General features: G+C 36.8%; 2 protein-coding genes across 2 annotated transcripts; one reads left to right on the forward strand and one right to left on the reverse strand.

The window, feature by feature from the left end:
* Positions 1 to 6,505: 6,505 nt before the first annotated feature.
* Positions 6,506 to 8,698, reverse strand: LOC132752008 (uncharacterized protein K02A2.6-like). The gene is made up of 2 exons (XM_060742237.1): positions 7,811 to 8,698; positions 6,506 to 7,726 (listed from the first exon to the last, which is right to left on the reverse strand). Exons 1-2 carry the CDS (start codon positions 8,696 to 8,698, stop codon positions 6,506 to 6,508), a joined length of 2,109 nt encoding a protein of 702 aa, XP_060598220.1.
* An 8,833-nt stretch (positions 8,699 to 17,531) lies between these two features.
* LOC132752009 (uncharacterized) lies at positions 17,532 to 24,050 on the forward strand. Its single transcript, XM_060742238.1, has 5 exons — positions 17,532 to 17,846; positions 21,022 to 21,126; positions 21,451 to 21,520; positions 22,016 to 22,171; positions 22,451 to 24,050. The coding sequence occupies exons 1-5, from the start codon at positions 17,820 to 17,822 to the stop codon at positions 23,638 to 23,640; spliced, it is 1,548 nt and encodes a 515-aa protein (XP_060598221.1). The 5' UTR covers positions 17,532 to 17,819; the 3' UTR covers positions 23,641 to 24,050.
* The last annotated feature ends 1,898 nt before the right edge of the window (positions 24,051 to 25,948 follow it).

A 25,948-nucleotide genomic window follows, 5' to 3' on the forward strand; every position in this document is an offset into this window, starting at 1 on the left:
ATGTGCGTTAATCGTTAGGTTTGTAATATTTACATAAAAGTAAGAAATATTACATACATACAATTCACCTATCAATCCGTAAAACGTGTCAGAAGCATTCTATAAATATTACACTAAAACGCTTCAAATCCAAAGATAAATGTGTATCTTTTGTCTAAGATTTTAAACCATAAAATCATGAAATATTAAAAGCATGAGATCACAGACATGTTATTGAATCCTTATAGCAGATAACTTTGTGGCATTTGAAGTCTAGAACATTTACAACAAACTATTTTCAATCATTAAAATCAGATAGATTTTTGCTCTGTAACTCTATGCTTCCTCATAATGTCAATTAGGATACGACTTTAACTAGAACTGCCACTGTAATGGCTTGAATACCCCCGCATACCACTCTGTCAGAATCAACAGTGGTCATTTAGAGCTCAAGGACAACCTCCCTGCCAAATCTGAAGGTAGTAAGCCAAAGCATTGCTAAATAATGTATTCTACATGTTTTTGTGGCAAACATCAAAGTGACCTTTACCTTTGACTTCAAACCTGAAACTGCCACTGCATGACTTGAATACTCCCATTCATGCAGCTTTGCCTTGGGTGTTTTATGATGAATATATGAGAACATAATTATATGTTTCAAATGTGAATATCAATAACACTCAATACATGTAATAATAAGCTTATTGTAGTAAAAGCCCCTGTGACCTTGACCTTTGACAGTCACCTAAAAATTAATAGGGGTCATCTACTAGTCATACCCAAACACAATACCAAATATGAAGACAGTTAACCATAGCATTCGTAAGCATTTGAGCGGACAAGCTTTTTCAACCGAAGGCCCCTGTGACCTTGACCTTTGACCTCAAAATCAATAGGGATTATCTACTAATCATGACTAACCACCATGCCAAATATGAAGATTGTGGGTCAAAGGATTCTAAAGTTAGTTGGCGGACAAGCTTTTCTTAGTTAAGACCCCTGTGACATTGACCTTAGACCTCAAAATCATTAAATGTCATCTACTAATCATGACTAACCTCCATGCTAAATATGAAGACTGTGGGTCAAAGTAATCTTAAGTTATTGGGCCAACATGCTTTTTTCAGTCAACACCCCTTTGACCTTGACATTTGAACAGTGACCTCAAAATCAATAAGGGTCATCTACTCATCATGACTAACCTCCATGCCAAATATGAAGACTGTGGGTCAAAGGAATCTTAAGTTATTGGGCGGACAAGCTTTTTTCAGTCAAGGCCCCTGTGACCTTTGACCCAGTAACCTCAAAATCAATAGGGGTCATCAACTCATCATGACTAACCTGGATGCCATATATGAAGACTATGGGTCAAAGGAATCTTAAGTTATTGGGCGGACAAGGAAAAACCGATGGCATAATAAATTAATTAGAATCAGGCAAACTTTTATTCAGTATTGTAATTTTCATCAACGCAGCATAAGTATGTATACCTTGTTTAATATAATAAGAGGAAATCATCATACTATAGGTAGAAGACAAGTGTTTTTAAACAGAAAAAGTAGATGTCAATTGATGTGACACAGATTAACAACTGGCAACTGTCTATTCACACTAAGGAGTTGACTCTGAAGCAAATGACAAAAGCAAAGTACTTTCATCTTTTTATTTTATTTTATTTTTTCAATAAAAATATCACAGCTTATCAAAAGAACATTCTTGAAAATATTAATCATGTATAAATGTACGACAATTTCACACAAAAAAAGAGAGGAAAAAGGATTTATAATATGACACCTATTTTGTTACATATTTTTTAATTTCAATTCATAGCTAACATTTTTATTTTTTTTAATTCAAATTTTATAGTAAAGAAATCCCCCACCCCACAAAAAACAACAGATCTAATACAACTACAATGTACCAACAAATACTTGCTGAATATTTCACATGTCATGTTAATTCTCAAGTGTTTTAATTAAAGGGACTCCACTGAGGTTTTTTTGATATGATGGGACTGAAATGTTTTTATCCATATAAATGTACCATTTGATGTAATCTTTGTGCAAAATTTCAGATCATTCGCGCACTTCGTTTTTCCAGAATAATTATTCACATTGTAAATAAATGACCCAAAATGAAAAGCGTTTAAACGTTTTTCACTCAAATCGGACTAAGAAAAGCATATAAATACGATTTTCAATTATTTCAAAGTATATTTCTAAACTATCTTTGCATATATTTCTGTCTAAAGTGCCCCAGCTCATTCATGTAAGAAATTCAAATGTTATGTTTTTAGGCTTTTAAACCTCAGTCCCTTTAATAGTCTAGTCAGTATCTTCAGGTAAAATGGATTTCTTCTATATTTGACAACACTACAGTACTTTAACTCTCTGGGCTCTATCAGCAACCCTTTCTTGCAAATAAAACCAATAATACAACTTGCAGTCAGGACAATACTGTTTACTAGCAATGGCTATTCTGCCATTTCAAAATCAAGATAACTTAAAATAACAATGGTAATGTATATTCATAATTCAAGTCTATTACACTAAATAAACAGGGAAATGGTTAACTTGAGTATGTACATATCAATGATCATCTAAATGTAAAAATTTAGGTCTTTACGACAACCCAGTAATCCCAAACACTTGCAACTTTCATTGCACAGATAAAATCTATCTCCCTGCTTTGAGCTATTTATACCCTCAAGTTTTGGTATTGTCTTCCAAAAACCAATTCCTTCCACATTTCACTATAACTTTTAGCTCTGCAAATCTATATTTGTATAATTTCAACACTCATATTGCATGGAAAAGAACATTTTTTACATCTAAGAACTTTTAACATTTTCCAAACCTTAAATACATGTACAATGTACATTTTCTAAATTATAAAATTAAACATGTTTAGTAATGATCAAAAAATTTATATGCAATTGTTACAACTTAAATGACAACTTTTTAGTAACATAGAAAGTCATTTTTTTGAGATCATAAATATTCTGAGCTTGGTATTTAGCTACCCTTCCTTATCAACAATACTTTTTGTTGTTTCGTTTAAAGCACCACATTTTCTTTTTGCCACTCCAACGCATATCACAGTAATCTCCCCTGCATCTAATATCCCAGTAAGTACCTCAGTCTGTGACAGCATTCACCACTAGCACAGTGCTGACTTGCTTATGACGACCAAGTTTTATCCCCTTTACCACCAAAATTAAAGGTGTGCCAACTCTTATACTTCTGTAGTCAAATACCTGTAAATGTAAAGAACAATTTGAGCCGCGCCATGACAAAACCAACATAACGGGTTTGCGACCAGCATGGATTCAGACCAGCCTGCGCATCCGTGCAGTCTGATCAGGATCAATGCTATTCGCGTCCAAACCGATAACAAGTAGAGAAACTGATAGCAAACAGCGTGGATCATGATCAGACTGCGCTGCTGCGCAGGCTGGTCTGGATCCATGCTGGTCGCAAACCCATTATGTTGGTTTTGTCATGACGCGGCTCATTTAAATTTTATCATTATGGAAACGTTTTTCTGTTATAATGTTCACATTTTGGCTCAGCTCTATGGTCAGACGATAAATGTCAATGACGTAAAATCCCTTTCCACTCAGTGCCGAGGGTTTACATTACTCAAGTCAATCCGTCATATGACCTTTGAAATGACATAAATCCAAATAAAATATACAAGACTGAGTAATACATGTACAAAGATTTTCATAATTTCCCATTATGTAAGAAAAATGTTGTCCAAACGAGCAACAAAATGAACTTGTTAAAACTATGATAATAATACATGTATGAAGATATAGGTTTAATTTAATGGTCATATGACTGCAGTTGAGGGCCCGAATCTTGTCAGGGACTTTGGATTATTTCATGTGTGGTAGCTATCTTTCTAGCTTACGAAACGTCGTTGGTCCAACAAAGGTGCCCGATAGTGCTTAATATATAATGTACCTTAGGTTCACTTCATCAAAAGATATATCCGTAACAATGTTAGTGTGACTAAAATTCAAACTAAAGTGTTCTTGTAAGGTTCGTTTACTGCTGTGTCATAGTTATGAATAGTATTGATAAATAGCAAATATGCAAAAATAGCACGAATGTTCATTAAGATCCATGCATATACTCTGTTATATAACTCTCTGTTAAAGTCAGCTGTAATATTCTTTGTATATCTTATATACTATTAAAGTTGGTCCATGCGATTCACAAATGTGAATATAATAAGAGAAAAGACACAGGTGTGTTCTAGTCAGTTTTATTATCTGGACTGATGCATTGGCGGGAAATCTCCCAAGATATAACATTCTACAGGCACAACGTGGTCAGTGGAAATTTACAGAAATGAGTATTAAGGTTAAAGGTCATATGAATATAAAATAACTCAATATCATTACATTTCCCTCTTTTTAAATACATAGCTGAATGGTATCCACTTGTTAATAAATCATAAAGAAATATGGTTTCAATTTAAAAATAACGTTAGAATAACACATGTTAAAATATCAATTAAGTAATCAGTTTATATAAAACAAATATATGTTTATCAAACAATGTATGTGTTTATTCCATATATATTCCACACTTATATATTTTTTTCTTTATAGTTTATTTTTTTGTTTGTGATGTTTTCTTATTAGTAAACACTCAGTATTTTTTCTTCTTTTTTTTTTTTTTTTTTTTCAATTGTTCACCATGTTCTCATTATAATATCGTTTGTTCAATTTCACTTCCCTGCCTGATCGTGTGTGATAATAGTGGTCAATTGGGCTGGGCTTATTGGAGGTCAATGAGTGGTCAGCATCATGTGATTCTGAAATTTTTCCATTAATTGAGGGAGTGATAGGGTTATTAGCCAAAATGTTGGGGGAAAATTCCTGAATTTCTGGGAAAGTTTCTTCAGTTTTATTAAGCATTCGCCTATTTCTGCGGTAAATGCCACCTGCATGAGTTATTACAGAGTAGGATCGGTCATTGTGAATTTTTATCACTTTTGCTGGTTCCCATGTTTTTTTTTGACCTTGATGCGGACATACTCATTAAGTGTAAGAAGGGGTAGTTGCTTTGATGTTTTATCATAGCAACTTTTTGTTTCTGCTTTATTTTCTGCATCTTTTCGCGTACCTGTTTACAATTTACTGTTTTGGGTTGTAACTGAGAATTTGTGGTAGGTAGAATAGATTTAGTTCTTCTACCCATTAGTAATTGATTTGGGGAGAAGCCACATTCAAGAGGGGTGTTTCTGTACTCAAGTATCGCGAGATAAGGATCTCGGTTACTCTCCTGAGCTTTCCTGAATATTCGTTTAATAATCGACACTGTTTTTTCGGCCAATCCATTACTGTTTGGGTGGAGTGGGCTGGATGTTATGTGGGAAAAACCCCCTATCTTTTGCAAAAAATCTGAAAATATTTCAGAAGAGAATTGTGGCCCATTATCAGTGACAAGTTTGTCACAAATGCCATACCTTGCTAAGTGAACTTTTAGCTTTCTAATTATAGTAATGCTTTGTGTGTTAGGTAGAGTGCATCTACCTCAAAGTATCTTACTATAGTAGTCGACAGTCAGCAAGTAGTCCTTACTGTCAAAGGAGAAGAGATCAGCGGCAATGTTTTGCCCAAGGGTCGGTCCGGCACGTCGTGGGGAGTTAATGGTTCTTTTGCGTTTGGAAATACCTGTACTTTTGACATAAAGCACATTTTAAAACATGATTTGTGATTTCTTTTGTCATACCAGGCCAAAACATTACGTCTTTAGCCCTTTGTAAACATTTTTCTACACCCATGTGACCTTGGTGCACTGATTTCAATCACCTGTTTTCTTGCAGAGACAGGTATGACGATTCTCTGCCCTCTGAATATAAGGTCATTTACAGACGACAATTCGTCCCTGTGGTTCCAGAACTCAATTATTTCTTGTTTACAGTCTGCACGTGAAACTGGCCATCCGTCAATAATAGTTTTCTTCAGAATCTGCATGCTCGTGTCATTTTGAGTTTCATGCCTGATTGATTCCAGTCTGTTATCGGTTATGTGTAACCCTTTCAAACAACTGTATGTACATGTAAGTCGAGACCCTCTAATTGTAATGTCTCTGGAAGCGGTTGTCTAGATAGTAAGTCACTGATTGGTACTTGTTTTCCAGGAACGTGGCGTACGTCAAGGTCATATTTTGATAACTGTAACCGCATTCTTTGAAGTCTCGGTGGACATGCAGACAAACTTTTCAACATGATTGAGCTAATAGGTTTGTTGTCGCAGTGTACAATTACATGTCGTCTACCGTATACATACTGATGGAAGCGCGTGCAACCAAACAGTATTGCTAACATCTCTCTTTCTATGTTAGCATAATTAGATTCAGTCTCTGTCAATGTCCTAGAAGCGAAGGCAACTGGGCGGCCATTTTGGATGATGGCTGAGCCGACCCCACGCATCGAAGAGTCAGATTCAAGAGTTACACTCTGTTTCGGGTCAAAGTATGCAAGAACAGGGTACTTGTGATTATGTTTTTCAATTTTCGTAAATGCCTTCTGTCTGGGAAAAATCCCAAACAAATTCTACATCTTTCTTTAGTAGGGATCTCATGGGGCTTGTGACCTCTGCTAGGTTTGGAGAGAATTTTTGCAGATAATTTGCCATACCAAGAACATTTTCAAGTTGCTGTCTATTTTCTGGTATTTTGAGGTTCATAATTGCCTCTATTTTACTAGGATCTGGCTTTAACCCTGTTGATGTTATAAGGTGACCAAAGAATGGGACTTCATTTACCCCGATTATACATTTGTCCGGATTGAACTTTACTCTCTTGGAATGTGCTCTTTCAAGGGCGTTACGCAAGTTTGCGTCATGTTCTTCACGTGTCTTCCCATATATCAAAATGTCATCTACTATGGCTGTTAGACCCTGCAATCCTTCAAAAATTTCATCTACTTTCTGCATGAATATGTCACTCGATGCAGATATGCCATATGGGAGTCTTAACCAACGGTATCTGCCGAATACCGTGCTGAAGGTTGTTAATAATGAAGACTGTTCATCAAGTTTGATGCTCCAGTATGCGTGTGTAATGTCAAGAATGCTGAAGTATTTTGCATCAGTCAGTCTTGATGTAACGTCGTCAATAGTACGCATTGGGTAGTGAGGTCGCCTTATAGCCTCATTTAAAGCTTTTGGATCAAGGCAAACTCTGAGTTTACCTGTCTTTGGTTTTTCTACAATGACTAGGGAGTTTACCCAGTCCGTGGGTTCAGTGACCTTAGTTATTATTCCATCATTCTCCATGCGCTGGAGTTCTTCATGAAGCCTGTCCCTTAAAGCTTCCGGCACTCGCCTAGGTGCGTTTATTACAGGAACAGCATCACTCTTAATGTGAAGTTTACATTCACCTGGGATAACCCCTACACCTTGGAATAAGTTCCCATACTCTGACATGACCCTTTGTTTATCTAATTCTGTATTTGACCTGTCTATTGAATATGTGAGCTTTATCAGGCCTAAGTTTACAGACGATTGTAAACTTAGCAGCGGGACTGTCGGACTATCAACAACATAACATAATGACTCGCTAGTCTTGTTGTTGTAGCGCAATTGCAGATTTATTATTCCGCATACAGGTAACATGTTGCCTGTGTACGATGTTAATCTATTTTCTGCGATTTCAAGAGGTCGTTTTATCTTTAATTTCTCATAATGGCTCAATGGTAGAATATCTACCGCGCTCCCAGTATCTATCTTTAAATTTAAACAGGAATATGGGAAGGACCGACATTAATTGGAACAAAGGCACGATCAGGAGTAGAAGATTGAAAATTTTACCATATCAACGTAATAATCCTGATTTTCCGATTGAACGTTGTCACTATAATTGTATTCAGAATACTTCACATTGTCAACGTTTTTATTTCTAGATCTGCAAACGCTTGCAAAATGATTTTGCATTCCACATGCGTAACACGTTGAATGTTCAGCTGGACATTTTGACCCTGGTCTATGAGTGTTCTGTCCACATCGTTGACATTTCAGTGGTTTTCTTCCATCTTGTTTTTGAATGTTATGATAATTTCTGTGTTGTTGTTGTTGTTGTTGTTTAGGTTGCTGAAATGGTTGGTTCTTGTATCCTTTATGTTTTGATTTGTGCTGCTTAACCAGGTGTACATCATTAGCTGATGCCATTGATTGAAGTTGTTTCTGTGCATATTCGTGTGCTTGTGCGATTTGAATAGCATTTTCGAGTGTTAATCCCTCGCCTTTGTTTATCAACTTCTCTCGTACTTTTCCAGAATTTGTCCCAAAAACAATTCTGTCTCTGATCATTTCGTCCTTGTCTTTAAAGCTGCAATCTGCTGCACTTAGTCTTAGTCTTGTGATGAAGGCATCGATACTGTCAGTGCCTTGCACTTCATTGTTAAACTTGTACCTCGCAAATATCGGGTTCAAGGACGGCTGCACATGTGCCTTGAACTTATCATAATAACTCTGAAGATTTTCAGCATCATCGCCAGTGAAGGGTTCCCATGTAGCGTGAATGTCCCTGCCCTTGTCACCGACCCATATCAACAAATATGATATTTTTTCTTTCTTAGTTTTGTTCTTGAGCGGCCCTGTAAACATCAGTTCCACATGCCTTTGGAATTTAATCCATTGTTCAGGAAGATTTGACGCTTCCCAGTTTATAACTGGCACAGAAAGTCCTGTTAATTCCATATTTTGTTATCTTATAATTCCAACTATAAATTCTGACACCATGTAATATTCTTTGTATATCTTATATACTATTAAAGTTGGTCCATGCGATTCACAAATGTGAATATAATAAGAGAAAAGACACAGGTGTGTTCTAGTCAGTTTTATTATCTGGACTGATGCATTGGCGGGAAATCTCCCAAGATATAACATTCTACAGGCACAACGTGGTCAGTGGAAATTTACAGAAATGAGTATTAAGGTTAAAGGTCATATGAATATAAAATAACTCAATATCATTACTGCTGTGTCATAGTTATGAATAGTATTGATAAATAGCAAATATGCAAAAATAGCACGAATGTTCATTAAGATCCATGCATATACTCTGTTATATAACTCTCTGTTAAAGTCAGCTAGAACAAATAAGTTACTCTCTTTACTAAAAGTGCTTACGAGACTCCGAGACACATTTCACTGGTTATTTGCAAGTTTAACTTGAAATTAAAGAAATGTTTATATGTAATTGCTGGTTTCACTGTCTCCTTGGCCTTTAGAAGTGAGATTGAAGAACGCAAACGATATTTTTAATTATACGGTAATTATTGATTATGAAAAGAATATGACCTAACTATATGCACTTACCGGTGTGTCATCATTTCATTGTAATATTTAATTGACATCTAAGTTTTTTGCCGATGTTGCATCATATAGCTGTAATATCTTATTTGTATTGCGTGTTTAAATAATAATGTTTAGTATTTGTTCGTCAAGTTTAACAATTGATGTTTCTAGCCAGATGCCTTGTTTATATATAATATCACAGTGAAACTTTATATTATCCATATGACCTAAATAAATCTCTCACGAAAGCCATATAATAACAAGAAAATCAAAAATATCATTTTTTTTGTGTTTTGGTTTATAAGTCAGTTCTGTCATAGTCAGGAACTCCAGTGAGCTTTTTATATGATGGGTGGGACTGGCAATATTTTTCGGAAATTTGTATACTTCTTGGTATAAGTTTGAGCTCAATTTTTCAGACCATTCAACGTTTTTTTTCGAGTTTTTCCAGAGTAAATATTTATGATCAAAAAATGAAAAGCGTTGCTCTAATGATTTTCTATCTAATTATGAGTATATTACTTTAGGATTTTTGTTGAGATTTTGATGGCTTCACTATATATGTGTAAAACTTCAAGTTTTAGGGTTTATGCTTTTTTAGCTCAGTGGAGCTCCTTTTAGATGTGAATGTATATGTATAAAAACAAGGGTAGCTTATTTTGTGAGTCGTAATTGCACATATATGATATTCAATGCATGCACTTTATGTATTGCATGCACTTTATGTATTTTTCAAATAAACAACGTATGCTGCGCATTTCCCAGAAAAAGCAAAACACAAGTACACTCATGTTGATGCACTTGAAGGTAAACAACGTATGTTGCGCTCTTCCCAGAAAAAGCAAAACACAAGTAACATACTCCGGTCGATGTATTTGAAGTTAAACAACATATGCTGCAAAATGACAAGAAACTTATTCAGAATCGATGAAAAATGAATTCTGCATGATCCCACGCTGTTTAGATATGATGATGAAAAAACTAATGTAATAGAAGTACATGATGACCCAGCAACAAGAACCAGCGTCGCCGGATAGAAAAATTATTGTATTATCATAAATATAAGAAAATATCAGTTTGGTTAATGGTAAGAGGAACAATATGTTGAGTGACTGTTAATTTACATTAAAACATCATATCTGAAGCAAAACTTTCTTAGCAATATTGTCAAGAAACTGCTATCATTATTGAAAAGCAAGTATTGTTTGGCAATATTGACTTGAGACTTATTACTTTTCGGAGGTGTTTCGTTAGTTTCCGTAAATTATTATGATTAATGTTTAAGATTTTATTGATAGTATAGATCTCGATATTAAATCAATTAACACTGCCCGATGGCCTAGTGGTAAGCATGACGAACTTGTGACCTAGAAGGCGCAAGTTTAAGTCTTGGACAATTCCTTTTTGTAGTTTTCATGAATATATTTTTTATTATTTCTTTTAACAATATCAAACATAAGTTGATTAATCATGTGTTTCATTCTATCATTTTTTAATTTCATTATTTTGATTAATTTTGTATGCTTGTAATTCTACTTGTAATTCTACCTTATACATATACCGTTGTACCATACATCGAAATCCGTATGGTTTACTTCAGAATCCTATAATTACCGACAAATAATTACCGGTCATCGAATATTTGCAAAGTGACTATTAAATATAAATGTTTTAATCATTGCATAAAACAATGCAATTATTCCGTAAAGTGCAAAGTGGATGCATAAAAAATATCTTTTATGCATTATCGAAAAAAAAAATATGATTTAGTTGAAATCAATATTCCCGTCGTTACATACGATATAGTTAACGTTAAATTGCCTTTCATTGCGATAAAATATCAACACAAAGATATTTTATTAATTTTCTCTATGAATCTAATACGATTTCTGATCCAAGGACTGTCACCCTACCGTCATACCGTTCTGGAAACCTGCGCGACGGAAATCGACGGACGACAATTACCACTATTTTTTCAATAAACGTGCCTCTTGAGCATAAATTTATTCCTAAACTAAACTTTTGGACGTTCTTGTCAGAAGTTTGACAGAAAGGGCCAAGTTTAATCCTTTACCAAGAAAAATTTAAAAGGTTTTAAAAATTTATTTTCAATGTGTAAAATATAAGTATTCAAACATGTCAAATGATATAAAATATGAAACTGATTAATGAAAAACAACTTTGAAATTATTTATACAAACTTACTATGATTTGCATATTATCAGCCGCCATATCATTCACTAGTTACCTGTATGTCTTTTCACCAATCTGTTACTGTAAATAGATTTTATAACAATAACATATACCATGTAGTCACGTGCGTGATTCTTACAAAAAACAAAGAGAAATTGTTTATAATTAAATAAATTAATAAAATAGAATAGGTTTCATAAGATATAAACAACCAAATACATGTAATTTAAAGTTGTCATTTCAAATATCATTCATGATATATTTATCATAAAAAAGCAACGCTTGACACTTAGAACAAAAGTAAAGTATCGCTAATTTCAATGACTTATCCATCGGGATTATAAATACTTTTTTAAAGAATTGTAAGATTGATTTTTAAAATGTCAATATTTGTATATTTCATGTCATTGAGCAACGTAATTATATGTATGGCTGTGAAGTACGCAGGGTAACGGGCTAGCAGACTAGCGGAATAACATTGTGAACTGAGCGGGGTAGCAGTCTAGCGGGTTAACAGTGTGAACTGGGCGGGCAAGCAGTCTAGCGGGTGACCAGTGTGAACTGGGCGGGCTAGCAGTCTAGCGGTTTAAAAGTGTGACCTGTGCGGGCTAGCAGTCTAGCAGTGTGGACTGGGCGGGCTTGCGGTCCAGCGGGCTAAACTTAAATGATTCAACATGAAAACGTTATGATACATATCCTAGCAGTGTGAAGTGGGCGGTCTAACAGTGTAGCGTAAAGCAGTGTGAACTGAGCGGGCTTGCGGGCCAGATGGCTAAACGTTATTACTTAACTGAATGAGCATGAAAACGTTATGATACATTTCCTAGCTGTGCTAACAGTGTAGCGGACCTGCAGTGTGAACTGGGCGGACTGCCGGGCCAGCGGGCTAAACTTTAATACTTAATTGAATCCACATTAAAACCTCATGATACATTAATTTTTCTAGCAGTGTGAAGTGGGCGGGCTTACAGTGTAGAGGGCTAGCAGTGTAAAATGGGCGGGCTGGCGGGCCAGTGGGAGCTAAACTCTAAAACTTAACTGATTGAACATGAAAACGTTATGATATATTACCTGACAGTGTGAAGTGGGCGGGCTAACAGTGTAGCGGGCTAGCAGTGTGAACTGGGCGGGCTGGCGGGACCGCGGACTAAACTCTAAAATTTAACTTATTGAACATGAAAACGTTATGATACATTACCTGGCAGTGTGAAGTTGGCGGGCTAACAGTGTAGCGGGCCTGCAGTGTGAACTAGGCGGGCTGGCGGACCAGCGGGATAAACTTTAATACTTAATTGAATCCACATTTAAACCTCATGATACATTTCCTAGCAGTGTGAAATGGGCGGGCTAACAGTGTAGCGGTAGGCAGTGTGAACTTGGCGGGCCAGCGGACTTAACTTTTATACTAAATTGAATCAACATTAAAAACTCATGATACATTTCCTAGCAGTGTGAAGTGGGCGGGATGACAGTGTAGCGGGCTAGCAGTGTGAACTGGGCGGGCTGGCGGGCAAGCGAGCTAAACTCTAAAACTTAACTGATTCAACGTGAAAACGTTAAGATACATATCATAGCAGTGTAAAGTGGGCGGGGTAACAGTGTAGAGGCAATGCTGATTTTAAAACATTGGCAAATCTCAAGGATCGTGTATACCACATGAAACAAGCATTGTTAGCCCGCCGAGTTCACACTGCTAGCAAATGCATCATAACGTTTTTAAATTAGTGTTAAAATAATAAAGTATGGAATTTAGACGACTAGACTGCTAGCACGCTGAATTTGTACCGCTAGCCCGCTACACTGTAAGCTCGCCGAGCTTACACTGCTTGGAAATGTATCATAAGGTTTTAATGTTTATTCAATTAAGTATTAACGTTTAGCCCGCTGGTCCGCCAGCCCGTCAAGTTCACACTGCTGTTAGTCCACCCACTTCGCACTCCTAGGAAATGTTTCATAACGTTTCATGTTCATTCAATTAAGTATTAAAATTTATCTCGCTGGCCCGCTCGCCAGCAAGCCCATTTCATACTGTTATTCCGCTACACTGTTAGCCCGCCCACTTCACACCGCTAGGAAATGTATCATAAAGTTTTCATGTTCAATCAGTTAAGTTTTAGAGTCTAGCTCGCTGGCTCGCCAGGCCGCTCAGTTCACACTGCTATCCCGCTACACTGTTAACCCGCCCACTTCACACTGCTGGGAAATGTATCATGAGGTTTTAATGTGGATTCAATTAAGTATTAAAGTATAGCCCGCTGGCCCGCCAGCCCGCCCAGATCACACTGCTTAACCGCTACACTGTTAGCCCAACCACTTCACACTGCTAGGAAATGTTTCATAATATTTTCATGTTGATTCAATAAAGTATTAAAGTTTAACCGGCTGGTCCGCCAGCCCGCCCAGTTCACACTGCTAGCCCGCTACACTGTTAGCCCGCCCACGTCACACTGCCAGGTAATGTATCATAACCTTTTCATGTTGAATCAGTTAAGTTTTAGATTTTATCCCGCTGGCACGCCAGCCCGCCTAGTTCACACTGCTAGCCCTCTACACTGTTAGCCCGCCCACTTCACACCGATAGGAAATGTATCATAACGTTTTCATGTTCATTCAATTAAGTATTAAAGTATAGCCTGCTGGCCCGCCAGCTCGCTCAGTTCACACTGCTAGCCCGTTACACTGTTAGCCCGCCCACTTCACACTGCCAGGTAATGTATCATAACGTTTTCATGTTGAATCAGTTAAGTTTAAGAGTTGAGCCCGCTGGCCCGCCAGCCCGCCCAGTTCACACTGCTAGCCCGCTACACTGTTAGCCCGCCCACTTCACACTGCTAAGAAATGTATCATGAGGTTTAAATGTAGATTCAATTAAGAATTAAAGTTTAGCCCGCTAGCCCGCCAGCCCGCCCAGTTCACACTGCTAGCCTACTCCACTGTCAGCCCGCCCACTTCACACTGCTAGGAAATGTACCATAACGTTTTCATGTTGATTCAATTAAGTATTAATTTAAAAGTTTAACCCGCTGGCCCGCCAGCCCGCTCAGTTCACACTGCTAGCCCGCTACACTGTTAGCCCGCCCACTTCACACTGACAGGTAATGTATCATAACATTTTCATGTTCAATCAGCTAAGTTTTAAAGTTAAGCCCACTTGCCCGCCATCCCGCCAAGTTCAAACTGCTAGCCCGCTACACTGTTAGCCCGCTACTTCACACTGCTAGGTAATGCATCATGAGGTTTTAATGTGGATTCAATTAAGTATTAACGTTTATCCCGCTGGCCCGCCAGCCCGCCCAGTTCACAATGCAGGCCCGCTACACTGTTAGCCCGCCCACTTTACACCGCTAGGAAATGTATCATAACGTTTTCATGTTCAATCAGTTTAGTTTTAGAGTTTAGCCAGCTGGCCCGCCAGCCCGCCATGTTCAAACTGCTAGCTCGCTACACTGTCAGCCCGCCAACTTCACACTGCTAGGAAATGTATCATGAGGTTTTAATTTGGATTCCATTAAGTATTAAAGTTTAGCCCGCTGACCCGCCAGCCCGCCTATTTCACATTGCTGACCCGCTACACTGTAAGGCCGCCCACTTCACACTGCTAGGAAATGTATCATAACGTTTTCATGTTGAATCAGTTAAGTTTTGCAGTTAAATCCGCTGGCCCGCCATCCCGCCCAGTTCACACTGCTAGTCCGCTACACTGTCAGCCTGCCCATGTCACACTGCTAGGAAATGTATCATGAGGTTTTAATGTTGATTCAATTCAGTATTAAAGTTAAATCCGCTGGCTCGCCATCCCGCTCAGTTCACACTGCTAACCCGCTACACTGTTAGCCCGCCAACTTCACTCTGCTAGGAAATGTATCATGAGGTTTTGATATTGATTCCATTAAGTGTTAAAGTTTATTCCGCTGGCCCGCCAGCCCGCGCCCAGTTCACACTGCTAGCCCGCTTCAGTGTTAGCCCGCCCACTTCACACTGTCAGGTAATATATTATAACGTTTTCATGTTGAATCAGTTAAGTTTTAGAGTTTAGCTCCCGCCAGCCCGCCCAGTTCACACTGCTTTCCCGCTACACTATTAGCTCTCCCACTTAACACTGCTAGGAAATGTATCATGAGGTTTTAATGTGGATTCAATTTAGTATTAAAGTTTAGCCCGCTGGCCCGCTAGCCCGCCCAGTTCATAGTGCTAGCCCGCTACACTGTTAGCCCGCCCACTTCACACTGCCAGGTAATGTATCATAACGTTTTCATGTTGAGACAGTTAAGTTTTAGAGTTTAGCCCGCTGTCCCGCCAGCCCGCCCTGTTCACACTGCTATACCGCTACACTGTCAGCCCGCCCACTTCACACAGCTAGGAAATGTATTATGAGGTTTTAATGTGGATTCAATTAAGTTTAAGAGTTTAGCCCGCTGACCCGCCAGCCCGCCCAGTTCACACTGCTAGACCGCTAGACTGCTAGCCCGCCCAGTTCACACTGTTAGCCCGCTAGACTGCTAGCCCACCCAGTTCACACTGTTATCCCGCTAGATTGCTACACACTGTTATCCCGCTAAACTGCTAGCCCGTTACCCCGCGTACTTCAGGGACATAAAGATGTCTCTATACTCAGATTGGTTATGCCATACACGGAACTGTATCTGTGACTTTCGGAGGCAGCATGGTACATTGTATATGAAATATTGTATGCTAGTTAGAGTAATTAGAAATACTTAATCTTTTTTATTTTTAAAACGACATTTGGCGGGAATCAACATTTTATGAAGCCAGTTTTGTTAATAACATTTTGCAAATCGTAGCATAAATTGATTAGAAGAAGTATATATTTAATATATGAATGTTTCTCGTGGGACTAGTTCCGAAATGGCCGCTTCGTGAGCCGCGAGGTAGTTAAAATGAATGGTTACCGATTTCTATCCGCCTGGCGCCTGGCATAGTGGTAGGTTTTGCTACTGCTACTGCTACTGCCAATTCCACGTTTTATAATTTTGCTACTGCTATTGTTGAGCTACTGCTACTGCCAATTTCGCGTTTTATAATTTTGCTACTGCTGTGCTACTGCTACTGCCATTTTCACGTTTTATAATTTTGCTACTGATACTGCTGGGCTACTGCTACTGTCAATTTCACGTTTTATAATTTTGCACTGCTGTGCTACTGCTACTGCCAATTTCACGTTTTATAATTTTGCCACTACTGATCTACTGCTACTGCCAATTCACGTTTTATTATATTGCTACTGCTACTGCTGAGCTACTGCTACTGCCGCCAATTTCACGTTTTATAATTTTGCTACTGCTACTGCCAATTTCAAGTTTTATAATTTTGCTACTGCTACTGCTGAGCTACTGCTACTGCCAATTTCACGTTTTATGAGTTTTCCACTGCTGATCTACTGCTACTGCCAATTTCATGTTTTATAATTTTGCTACTGCTACGCTAATGCTTCTGCCATTTTTACGTTTTATAATTTTGCTACTGCTACTGCCAATTTCACGTTTTATAATTTTGCTACTGCTACTGCTGAGCTACTGCTACTGCCAATTTGACGTTTTACAATTTTGCTACTGCTACTGCTGTGCTACTGCCAATTTCACGTTTTATAATTTTGCTACTGCTACTGCTGAGCTACTGCTACTGCCAATTTCACGTTTTTATAATTTTGCTACTGCTACTGCTGATATACTGCTACTGCCAATTTCACGTTTTATAATTTTGCTACTGCTACTGCTGAGCTACTGCCAATTTTACATTTTATAATTTTGCTACTGCTACTGCTGAGCTACTGCTACTGCCAATTTCACGTTTTTAAAATGTTGCTACTGCTACTGCCAATTTCACGTTTTAAAAATTTTGCTACTGCTACTGCCAATTTAATTGAGAATCCCAACTTTAATTTAGTTGACACTGCTTAAATCGCTATATATAATTTCTAAAACGTAATTTGAAACGCTTAAGAGCCTTTATTTACAATGCTACTGCACCAGGATGTGGTCAGGGACGTAGCTTGGTTTAGATTAATGTGTAGGCTGAATGGGGAGGTTTTTGGCTCTGGAGAAAATTGAAGGCCGCGGCCTACACGGCCTTCAAGAAGCTACGTCAGTGCTCAGATCAATATGTTGAATGCTATCTAGACAAATAATTGATCTATTAAAAAAATGAAGGGGAGGGGTTTAAGTTATAACGCCACTATCGTTATTATTGGATCTAAATTGATAAAGGTGTATACAAGATAACAGCATAAATACACGATTACAATCATTTTCGTCCTTTTATTTTGCTACTTCATTTGGAGATAGGAAATAAAATACAAGCTGACGACATGAAGGAATTTTTGGGATTCTTGTTGGTAAGATTAAGTTTATTTCATCCTTTCAAACATAGTTAATTTGTTATCTTAACATTTTACGACAATTTGTATAAATATGATAAGGTTTAAAGGCACATTATGCCTCAGAAATCCATATCTTTTTAACTATCTAGAAATGTCAAACGTGTGTTTAATAATGTTTAAATTATAGATTAAAAGTATAATATTATTAGATGTTTTAAATCTGTAAAAGTAGCTCTGAACATAAAGTAATGTGTCGTAAAGGAACGTTAGCAAAATGTAAACAAAGTATTATTTTGACATCAATACAAAATACTAATTCAGTAAAATACACAAATTACCAACAGAGCTAAAGATGCAAAGAAAGCTTGTGAATGTAGCAAATGAGTATACTCGTAGTTTTGGAAATTGTAACAAGATACAAAACATAAACAGTTTTTGAAATATAAAAATGATAGCATTTCTGAGGCAAAATGAGCCTTTAATCAGTAGAAAATTATATTTATTTTTTTCACAAATAACTGGAATTAAGTATTCACTTGACTTTTGCATTGCAATGAATATGTCCGTACGTATAATAATGTATCTGCTCTCTCAAAAAATTGACTTTGCGTGCTAGTGCTTGAAAAATTGTCGTCTGCTGAACGTCTGTTAAATATTTGAATGAATTTTATTATGACAAAAAATACAATTGCTCTCATATAGCTTAGTTTCTGGCATGGTGTTGATATATCAAGCGTCTGATTTCGTGTTGCTGATATATCAAGCGTCTAATCTCGGTTGCTGATATATCAAGCGTCTGATCTCGGTCGCTGATATATCAAGCGTCTGATCTCGTTTTGCTGATATATCAAGTGTCTGATCTCGGTTGCTGATATATCAAGCGTCTGATCTCGGTCGCTGATATATCAAGCGTCTGATCTCGTTTTGCTGATATATCAAGCGTCTGATCTCGGGTTGCTGATATATAAAGCGTATGATCTCGGGTTGCTGATATATCAAGCGTGTGATCTCGTGTTAAGTTTTTTTTTTCATTTTCCTTTTTTACCCAACAGTTAAGACAAAAGCTCGTACATTAACAATGCTAAACATTATTTAAATACTGTAATGAAATGAAAAAAAATCATATTTTGATAGGAAAGAAAATGTAAGCAAACAAGTTTTGTCTTCTGCAGATTCAATCAGCTGTTTAGTTGTTTTCCGATTTTAATGGATACCTTTTTTCTGTGCGGTTTCGTGCTGGATTTTAAATTATTTGAAACAGTGTTCTTTTTTCCTATTTACATAAGTAAGGGTGATTACGTCTAAAATATCTAATGCTTATTAATAATATCATTTGCTTATAGTATATGTATTCTGTTTTAACTTGAATAATGTGTTGCAATGTTGTAATAAAATTATTTTAATCCAACTGTGATAATATTTAATTAAAGTATATATGTACAGTTGATAAAGGCTCTCTGTCATTCCGCCAACACAGGGGGGCCACAATGGAAATAAATGTCTTCATTTTGTATGGAACGCCGTGACTGTCTTGTGCTATCAATGTTTTTGCTATCTTGTGAAATGATGATATTATTTTGTCATTTAAGCATATTCACATGTGCAATTTGTATCATATTTTGTCAAAAGACAATGCTGACTTGTTCAAACAGCATGTTAACTTGTCAAATAATCATTATGACATATACAGACAACATCTTAACTTGTCAAAGTATCATGATGACTTGTGCAAACGACATGTTAACTTGTCAAATTATCATGATGACTTGTGCAGACAACATGTTAACTTGTCAAAATTTCATGATGACATGTGCAAACAGCATGTTAACTTGTCGAATTATCGTGATGACATGCTCATAATACTTTGACAAGCTAACATGTGTTTTGCACAAGTCATCACGATACTTTGACAAGTTAACATGTTGTTTGCACATGTCCTCATGAAATTTTGACAATTAGCATGTTGTCTGCACACGTCATCATGATAATTTGACATGTTAACATGGCATTTGCACAAGTCATCACGATACTTTGACAAATTAACATGTTGTTTGCACATGTCATCGTGAAATTTTGACAAGTTAACATCTCGCTTTAACAAGTCACCATGATACTTGGACAAGTTAACATGTCGTTTGCACATGTTATCGCGATAATTTGACAAGTTAACATACTGTTTGCGCATGATATCATGAAATTTTGACAAGTTAGCATGGCATATGCACAAGTCATCATTATACTTTTACAAGTTAACATGTCGTTTGCACAAGTCATCATGATACTTGGACAAGTTAACATGCTGAATGCACATGTCATCACGATAATACGACAAGTTTACATGCTGTTTGCACATGTCATCATGGAATTTTGACATGTTAGCATGGCAGTTATCATGATACTTTGACAAGTAAACAGTACGTTTTGACATGTCAGCATGATACAAGATAACATATGTCATTGCACAAGTCATCACGATTCTTTGACAAGTTCACATGTTGTCTTCACAAGTCATCATGGTAATTTGACATGTTAACATGCTGTTTGCACAAGTCATCATGATACTTTGACAAGTTAACATGCTGTTTGCACATGTCATAACAATAATTCGACATGTTAACGTGTCGTTTGCACAAGTCATCATTATACTTTGACAAGTTAACATGACGTTTGCACAAGTCATCATGACACTTTGACAAGTTAACATGCTGTTTGCACAAGTCATTACGATAATTCGACAAGTTTCCATGTCTTTTGCACAAGTCTTCATTACGTTTTGACAAGTTACCATGTCATTTGCACAAGTCATCATTATACTTTGACAAGTTAACATGTTGTTTGCACAAGTCATCACAATACTTTGACAAGTTAGCATGTTATCTGCACATGTCATCATGATAATTTGTACAAGTCAGCATGTTCCTTTGACAAGACATGACGTAAATTGCACATGTTAACATGCTCAAACGACAAAATAATATCATCGTTTCACAAGATAACAAAACCATTGATTACATAAGACAGTCATGGCGTTCCATACTTTTGTGTTATCCTTGGTGTTGATGTGCATGCCATGGCTTATTTATTCTCATGTATGTTAAATATTTGTACCGTACATGTTATTTAAAATGTCCATGCACATGCGTTCTATACCGAAATAAAATCAATAAATTATTGCAATAATTAATTTCAGATTGTTATATGCTTAGTAACGTTTACCGCTAGCAGTCAATCTAAAAAGGCAAAATGGTTTAGCAGGGCATCAATTGGGAAAAGTTTGTTTTGTTCTGATGATACTGTAAGTTGATTAATTAAATTTAGTTAAATTAAACTTGAAAATATTTGTTTTTGTTCCAAATGAAACTTTTAAAAATTCTTTTTCTTGCAAACTTGTAAGAAGAATAATATCAATTTTGTGAATTTAGTCAATTTCACAAAATTACACAAAGTATGAAATGACTATGCCTGCATTTGTTTATTGTACATGTTTTACAGTAGATCTGTAAGCATTCCGTTTACAAAAAAAATTTGCAAATTTCCATTTTACATAGGGTGAATGACGTTCCTAAATTGAAGAATAATTAAACAGTTATCAACAAAAATCATTTCCGTATTTTTACAGGATTGCAACTTGTACGAGGCCTGCCAACGAATGTTTACTGATTGTAAAGTACCTAAAAAGTGCTCTCCAAGTAAATGTATTTTTTTACTACAAGAAATGAATATAATTATGTTTATATTATATATTTAAGGGAGAAATAAAACATTTTTCTCTCTTTAAGTAATTCATCGGGAAAAAGTTTGTTCTTTTGTATTAATCAACATAAATATAACAACAGTTTTTATAGTGAAGTAACGTTGGATTGTCTTATAGAATTGTGTATTAGTTAATACAAATTTATTTCAGTTCGAGAGTAGGAAGGTATAAACTTATTGAAACACTCTCGAATCCACCATGCAGTACTAAGCAATGAATGTAAAGTTTCTTGCTCAAGTAAACGGTTTGCCCCTGACAGGGTTTGAACCCACGCGGTCAGCAATCCTTAGATTACTAGTCCGACGAGTTAACCACTCGGCCCCGCCATATTGAAGTATAATATCTGATTCAAGACTGCACCAAATGTTTTAATGTCTCTTAAATTGCGGTCATATTAGAACGAATTTGTTCAAATCACTTATTACTTCAGCAAACAATATGGGAAGTACGTGTACAAATAATTCAGACTGCTGGGACCCAGTCTCACCACCATGTGATGGTACCCGATGTGGCTGCCTGAACGGGACTTGCGCATGCGCAGAATGTTACACTGAAGTAGGTCAAAGTTGTGAACCAATACTATCACGTAAGTACATATATATGTTTCATTTCAAAAATTAAATAATAGTAAAAGTTTGAGGTTGAATAATTGATATAATGCTGTATTGAATTACAGAACTGGTATTTTATAAATAAAAAAAAGATTAAATATAACACAATTACCACAAAAAGAACAACATCGTTGTTATCAAACCGAAAATAAAAGTACCAAGCGGTGTCTCGTGCGAATTTACAATTGTGACATTACCAATATGTTTGAATGTCACTATAACAATATTTACCCAAATTTACATAATTCTTTCAGGAGCAAGTCGTACAGGAACCTCTTTTCATACAGGATTTTTGTACTCCGTGTCCCTTAATATAAGATTCCAGTATGTGTTCATTCAAAGTCCGTGTGCAATGGTTAACATAACGGTTCCTTTTTTATCTATATTTGATGAACCGTATGAAATTAGGAATTCTACAGTAATCTCGTTTTCTCCAATCATTCAAGTGAAAAATCATGGAGTCGTAACAAACAAGGCCGTTTATATAAAATCGGATAATCCAATAACTGTCTACTGGCTAAATTTCAAATACGGTACTAATGATGGGGGGCGTGTCTTGTCGGATGAGGATTTGGGACAAGAATACATATTACCAGGGGACCGCACAGGGGGCAAATTACAGCCATCCTCATCCGAGCATTTTCTGTTAGTATCATTGAAAGATGGTACAATTATAAATATACAATACCCAGACAACACACAAGAAACAATTTCATTAAATAGAATGGAAACATTCAGAAAAAGAAGACTTGGAATTTCAGGTACGATTGTCACTTCAAACGAGCCGATTGCAGTTAAGTCTGGTCATGAATGTTTCGTAGCCAGTAATAGCTATTGCGACCTTATGTCAGAGCAAATACCCCCGGTAACTGCTCTTGGAAGTATTCACATTCTTGGATACATGAAGCCATTCCTACCCTTTTACCTGAGAATTGTTATACCTTTCGACCAAACTGATGTCACTATTTATGACGAGAATGGTAACGTGGTTAATGCATATAATGGATTGCCCAGAGGCGACAGTGTTGATACATATTATTCTATAAATATCGCGTTGTCTGTAATCTCAACGAAAAATATACTTGTTGTCCAGTATGGGGATTCTTACACGTCTGCTTTTAACAGAGATTCTTCTTTGATGCAAGTCCTGTCAACTGAACGTTATGTTTCGGCGTACGACTTTCATGTCCCGGATAATTTCATTGTGACCATACTGCATATAATTATTGCATCAACATTGGACCCCTCTGGATTGTTACTGGATGGCATGGTGCTAGACGTTACACAAACTGTATCAGTCACGGTACCTGGTTATGGAACATACACAATACTATATTCCTCTCCTAGTGTTGGACACCATCTCCTAACCCACGCAGACGATAATGTTTTCGCGGCCTATTTGTATGGAAGAAGAGGGAGCTCAGAGTATTCAATGGTGCTCTAAAAAGATGATACTTTGATAACGGAACTGACATGGCCAATGACACGTTTTACATCTTCTATTGCTTTATTACTATTACTTTAACAGCTTTAATGAGGGTTTGTCAAAGGTTTTCTTATCACTGATTTGTCATAGAATTATAAAGTAAAAAGTTATTATAGCGGGTTTATGTTTACAATGAAGGGTATATATTATATGTTGCGTGCGTGTGTGCGTGCGTGTGTTGTTTTTTTGTTTTATTTTGTTAAATATTACTTTCAAATCATTCATTCACTTGTACTACATGTAGTAATGGTTATTTATTATTATATTTTGTGGGAACTATTCAACTCTTTCAACAGTTTGTTTTTAGCATTTTATTTACCTATTTATTTTGGGAAATGAACGCAATAAAGGTAACAATAGTAATATGATTTTTGTTGTTGTTTTCTTACTTTTACTGTAAGCTGACGCAAGAAACACGTGACAATACAGTACATCTCACTTCAAATCATTGCTGAAAATATGCTTTCAAATTGAAAGCATAAGACAAATTTTCTTACCCAATTGATCAGACTTAATATTTTGTAAATATTTGTATATGGGAAAGCAACTGGCTAATAATTGTAAATGTAAACAATGGTGATATGGCTGACTCACGTTGATTACAGGGTTATAACTCGGAAACTGAAAAAACACTAAATGCGTTAGTACTTGAATTCTGACTGTTGACTGAAATTTATGTCATTTAATAAAAGAAATGTTTCGTTCCCAAAACCCCACCTGATGACGTCGATTAATAATAATATATGAGCCGCGTCACGACAAAACCAACGTTATGCGTTTGCGACCAGCATGGATCCAGACCAGCCTGAGCATCCGCGCAGTCTGATCAGGATCCATGCTGTTCGCTAACAAACTCTTTTACAAATAAAGAAACTGATAGCGAACAGCATGGATCCTGATCAGACTGCGCGGATGCGCAAGCTGGTCTGGATCCATGTTGGTCGCAAACGCATTACGCTGATTTTGTCATGACGCGGCTCATATGTCGTATGTTGTGGTTCGGATCGGAATATACGTCCCGAGGAAACCCGCCCATTTGGCGGAAACGAGGCTTGCCATTGTAAACTATTATTCAAATATCTCATTATCAGTACTCTCAACGGAAAATGCTCTTGAGGAATGCTAATCTGGCCAAGCAATCTAGCAGGGCATTACTAAATATAGTGTAAATATGCTCTGCTGAAATGCTAAGCTGACTAAGCAATCTAGCAGGGCATTCCAAGATAAAGTGTAAAATTGCTCTGCTGCAATACTCAGCTGTCTTGGCAAACTAGCAGGACATTACTAAATATAGTGTACAAATGCTCTGCTGGAATGCTAAGCTGGCTAGACAATATAGCAGGGAATCCTAAATATAGTGGAAAAATGCTCTGCTGGAATGCTCACCTGGCTAAGCAATCTAGCAGGGTATTCCTAACTATAGTGTTAAACTGCTCTGATGGAATGCTAAGCTGACTAGGCAATCTAGCAGTGCATTCCTAAAAACAATTATATGTAAAAAACTCTGCAATGTCCCCTGGAAACAATAAGGGGACATTTTTTTATTAAATACTAAAACTCGTTATATTCCGAGTTGATAGGCAAACCCAACGACATTTTTAAAAAAAAAATGTGAAAATGTGGTTTGGATAACAATCTTCCGGTGCATTCTGAAAAAATGTTTAATTTGGGTTGGTGAATGGGCACTGACAGACTGCTTTGATTCCAGGTTTATTTTTCCAACGTTTTATTGACTTTTGATTTTGGGACTTCCAGGGACTTGCAGACTTTCAGGGGAATTTTTTTGCCATAGAAATTTTAAATTTTTTGATTTTTAAGATTTAAAAAGGGGTATTTCATTGTCCTGCGACTTTCTGATGGACACTCGCAGACTTTCACGAATTTTGATGCCAATGCTGATATTAACAATTTAGACTTCTAGGGACCTTTAAGATTCCATTTTGTTGGTCTGCGACTGATTCTGGGACACACGCAGACTTTCAGGAATGGTTGGTGCCAATGGAAATAATCATATTTTTGACTTCTAGGGACCTATAAAGAGTCCATTTCATTGGCCTCCGGCGTTTTGTTGGACACTCGCAGACTTTCTGGAAAGTTTGTAGCCAATATAGATGATGGCAGGGACCCGCCATTTTTCTGGTCTTGGACTGATTCTGGGACACTCGCAGACTTTCTGGAATCTGTGGTGCCAATAGAGATAATGCCATTTTTTACTTCTAGCGACCAACCAGAGTTCATTTCGCTGGTCTGCGACTGATTTTGGGAC

Source organism: Ruditapes philippinarum, unplaced genomic scaffold (genome assembly GCF_026571515.1).
Source record: "Ruditapes philippinarum isolate M1 unplaced genomic scaffold, ASM2657151v2 ctg7304_1_1_1_1, whole genome shotgun sequence".
NCBI lineage: Eukaryota > Metazoa > Mollusca > Bivalvia > Venerida > Veneridae > Ruditapes > Ruditapes philippinarum.

Coding starts and splice junctions, on each gene's coding strand:
- LOC132752008 (XM_060742237.1), bottom strand. CDS start 8,698: ATGGAATTAACAGGACTTTCTGTGCCAGTTATAAACTGGGAAGCGTCA. Junction 7,727..7,810: donor AGGATTATTACGTTGATATG/GTAAAATTTTCA, acceptor TTAAATTTAAAG/ATAGATACTGGGAGCGCGGT.
- LOC132752009 (XM_060742238.1), top strand. CDS start 17,820: ATGAAGGAATTTTTGGGATTCTTGTTG. Junction 21,127..21,450: donor TGTTTTGTTCTGATGATACT/GTAAGTTGATTA, acceptor GTATTTTTACAG/GATTGCAACTTGTACGAGGC. Junction 22,172..22,450: donor TTGTGAACCAATACTATCAC/GTAAGTACATAT, acceptor TAATTCTTTCAG/GAGCAAGTCGTACAGGAACC.